At 32.5% G+C, this 3,503-nt stretch overlaps 1 protein-coding gene across 1 annotated transcript; it reads right to left on the reverse strand.

Moving 5' to 3' along the window:
* Window positions 1-899: 899 nt before the first annotated feature.
* On the reverse strand, window positions 900-1,913 carry LOC112521901 (zinc finger protein 1-like). The gene has a single exon (XM_025130905.1). The coding sequence runs from the start codon at window positions 1,805-1,807 to the stop codon at window positions 926-928; it is 882 nt and encodes a 293-aa protein (XP_024986673.1). The 5' UTR covers window positions 1,808-1,913; the 3' UTR covers window positions 900-925.
* Between the last annotated feature and the right edge of the window lie 1,590 nt (window positions 1,914-3,503).

Here is a 3,503-nt window from a genome sequence, read left to right on the forward strand (position 1 = left end):
AATTTGTCTAAGATAATAATAACTCTAGATGCCATGCTCTTGGGTATGGATTCGAGCTCTATGTTGAGGTCAAGACGTCTCTTTTGGAAGGCTATTGTGTGGATTACATTATATTTGATTTGGAGACACCGGAAGTCAAAGGCCTTCAATAGAGATAGCGCTCGTCAATTTGATCATCTCTTTGAAGTCCAACTCTTATTGTACCAATGGATTTCAAAGCGTTCCAATTAAGGGCTTCACTTTTCTTGGTCGAAGTGGTGCGGGGGCAAGTTTTCAATGGTCAACATCCATTTTGTTATTGACCTTTGAGTGCTTTTTCGTTCATGCTCACTTCGTGATGTGTTGTTTTCTTCTAGTTTCTATTTGTTAGGGGTTTGTTCCATCGAGGGTTTTTTGGTTGGTTTTCTATTTCTTGTAGAATTCCTTCTGTTAGCTCTCTTATAGAATTTGTTTTTTCATCTTAATAAATTTGTCTTGTCTTCTAAAAGAAGACAACCCGTCCATCTTTTTGTACGGAAACATCTTTAATTGTTTTTAGCTTGATGATTTTACCCAAAAAAGAAATTAAGATAAGACTTCATTTAACAGTAAAAAAAGTAATATATACGAAACTGGTTTTGGTTGATTCTTTGGACCATACCCATTCCCATATGCTTCCTTGTTACCATCCCCACTTTTCCTTGGTGGGGTGGGTTAGAAATGATCAAAATTGATAAAATATATGCGACAATATCTGAACCAATCTTTCCAAGATCTAAATATACACGCTATTTTCAATTTCAAAAAATAAATTAAACAAAAAAGAAATAATAATAAATTAAAAAAACATAAGTGTAATGGATTCTCAACCAGAAAGATTTAAAAAAAATAAATATATATATATATATATATATAACTGAATTTGGGGTAATCAAGGGGGAACTGACTAGAGCTTGAGGGACAAGTCAAGTTTTTGTGACTCATCTTGATTAGTCTTCAACTCCGGCCACCATAAACCACCAACCTCATCCTTACCTGTTGAACTCATTCCTGTCCTAACCACCTCAAACCTCCCAACACCACCGTGGGATGGAGGAGCTGCCGCCAGACTTGAGGTGTAGCTTGCTAAAGTCAGCTTCCCTATGGCTGGTTGCTGATCAACGTGAGGTCTTGATGACCAGCCTTTTGGTCCGTAAAAGCTTTTGAACCCCGAAGAAGAAGAAGTCGAGAACATAGAAGATGGTTTGTGGATCATTGAGTGTACCTGAATTCCAAGTGATCTGCTGCTGTTATAGCCACCGTGGAGAGGAATTGAAGAAAGACTGGAACAATAATTTTGATCATGATGTTGCTGCTGATGCATATACGTATGACCAAAAGCTGCAGCTGCTGAAATCATAGGACTTGAAAGAAACCCCATTCTTTGTCCTCTTTTTGCAAGATTTCTCTCTCTTTTGTGGGCATTTTGGTGACCCCCTAGTGCTTGTGAACTATAGAATTTTCTTTGGCAATAGTTGCATGAGAAAACCCTAGGTTCAGTTGTATCTGATTCTTGTGGAGTTGTACTTTCTGATGAATTACCCATCATGTTTAAACTGTCGATAAGATTGAGTTCTTGATTGAATCTTGATTCATCATCATGACCATCCATTTGGAGATCACCACAAGTTTCTATCTTTCTTTCTTCTTCTTCTTCTTGATCATCATCTCTTTCTTCTTCTTCTTCCTGATCTTCTGCTTCTTTTGGTCTCTGGAATTCAGCATCTGGTAGTACTACTGGATCAGAAGAAGAAAGTAATTGATGTTCTTGATCATATGATATTTCCATTAACGAATTCTTTGAGTCTCTCTCTCTTGCTTTGAAGGAGTGTGTGAAATTGAAAGGGGGAAAAGAGGTAGTTTATGGAAAGTGAATGGGTTGTGCTTTAAGTGGAAAAATACTATGTGAAAGAGATTTCCTAGATAAAGACTAAAGAGAGATGATTTGAACTAAAGTACAGTATGATTTTAAGTAAAGCTTTTCACCTGACTCAAAAACAAATTATACCCTATGCATTTAAAGTTGTACCTTATTATAGATTTAATATTCACTAGCATCACATGTATACCTAAACAGATTATTTGAACTTTGAAGTATGTGTATATATATACATACATACATATATATATATATATATGTATATATATAGCACCATTTTATATCATACATTATTAAAACTTGTATCTATCATGTGAATTTGTAAGAAATTTTATAGTTGTCATAAATATAATAATATATATATATAATAAACCCATACTCATATCTTTTTTCTATTTTTTACATTTAAGTGATCTAATTTGGTATAATAATTGTCTAATAACATGTATTAAATGCAATTAAAACTATAGATTTAATAATAAAATAACCTCCCAAGATCATCTCTTAAGGGAGCATAGCTTGTCTTTTTGCATCTTGGTCGACTTATAAGCAAATTCCAAGTATCGGTCGTTTAAAGGATGTCGTTTTTTAATAAAGAAAACTAATATTTTATTTTTCCTATAGACTACTAGTTCAAGATTGCACATCATAACACTGATAAATAATTCAAAATTTCATTTACAAATAAAATTTCACCAATAAAGATAGAATGCACAAAACCCGATTGTCTTCAACGTAATTGTTTAACTTGTTTACGTTATCACGTGCATTATAACATTAAATATTAGTATGAATTATTAAATTAAATACCAAAACTGAAGTTGATAATTTTATAAAAAAAACACTCTAAATCTTTTCGTATCCTTGACTTGTTTGATTTACTTCATGTTATCTGTCAAAAATATAAAACAATTATTTTAAGTTAAAATAGGAGGGATATATAATTATTAAGGGATGAATTAAATGTGTTCATACATACTAATTTTCTTCTCATATATGTATTAAAAATTATTTTTACATGATTTGATCTAATTTTGATTTAAAAAACAATGTAAATAAAATTAGGAAAATAAAAATAAAAAAGAAAAGTGGGGAGCAGAGAAGAGAAGTGATTTGTGATTGGAGAAACAAGAAAACAGCAGGTGGGAACTTTGAAGACGTCCAATCACAACTCAACTGGCAGAAGCATCTTTCCAACACCAACAACACATCACTAATCCACACTATTTCCTATTACTGTTACCATTACCCCACCCAACTCTGCTATGGATACCATTCCATATGATATCATCAACTAGTTTGTATGTTAATTTCATTTTCAATTTTATTAACATTGTTACATTTAATCTAAAGCGTGATATGCGTGTATGACCAAACGAACCCAATACGTTTCATTCGTAGGTGGGGTCTGAAAGATAAGATATACGCAGATCTAATATCTATTCAATGAGTAAAGTTGTGTTTTTGTGAACACTCTTGACTTGTGAAAAATGTGTGAATAAAGAAAATTAGATAATTAATGAAAGCTATTAAAAACTAGTTAAGAGTAAGTGATAACATAAATAGGTGAAAAAACATAAGCAAGGTAACCCTAGTCCAATTCCCT

This window comes from Cynara cardunculus (genome assembly GCF_001531365.2).
Source record: "Cynara cardunculus var. scolymus isolate 2C chromosome LG 11, CcrdV1, whole genome shotgun sequence".
Lineage (NCBI taxonomy): Eukaryota > Viridiplantae > Streptophyta > Magnoliopsida > Asterales > Asteraceae > Cynara > Cynara cardunculus.

What these genes read in the sequence shown, in the direction of transcription:
- LOC112521901 (XM_025130905.1), bottom strand. Translation starts at nt 1,807, where the DNA reads ATGGAAATATCATATGATCAAGAACATCAATTACTTTCTTCTTCTGAT.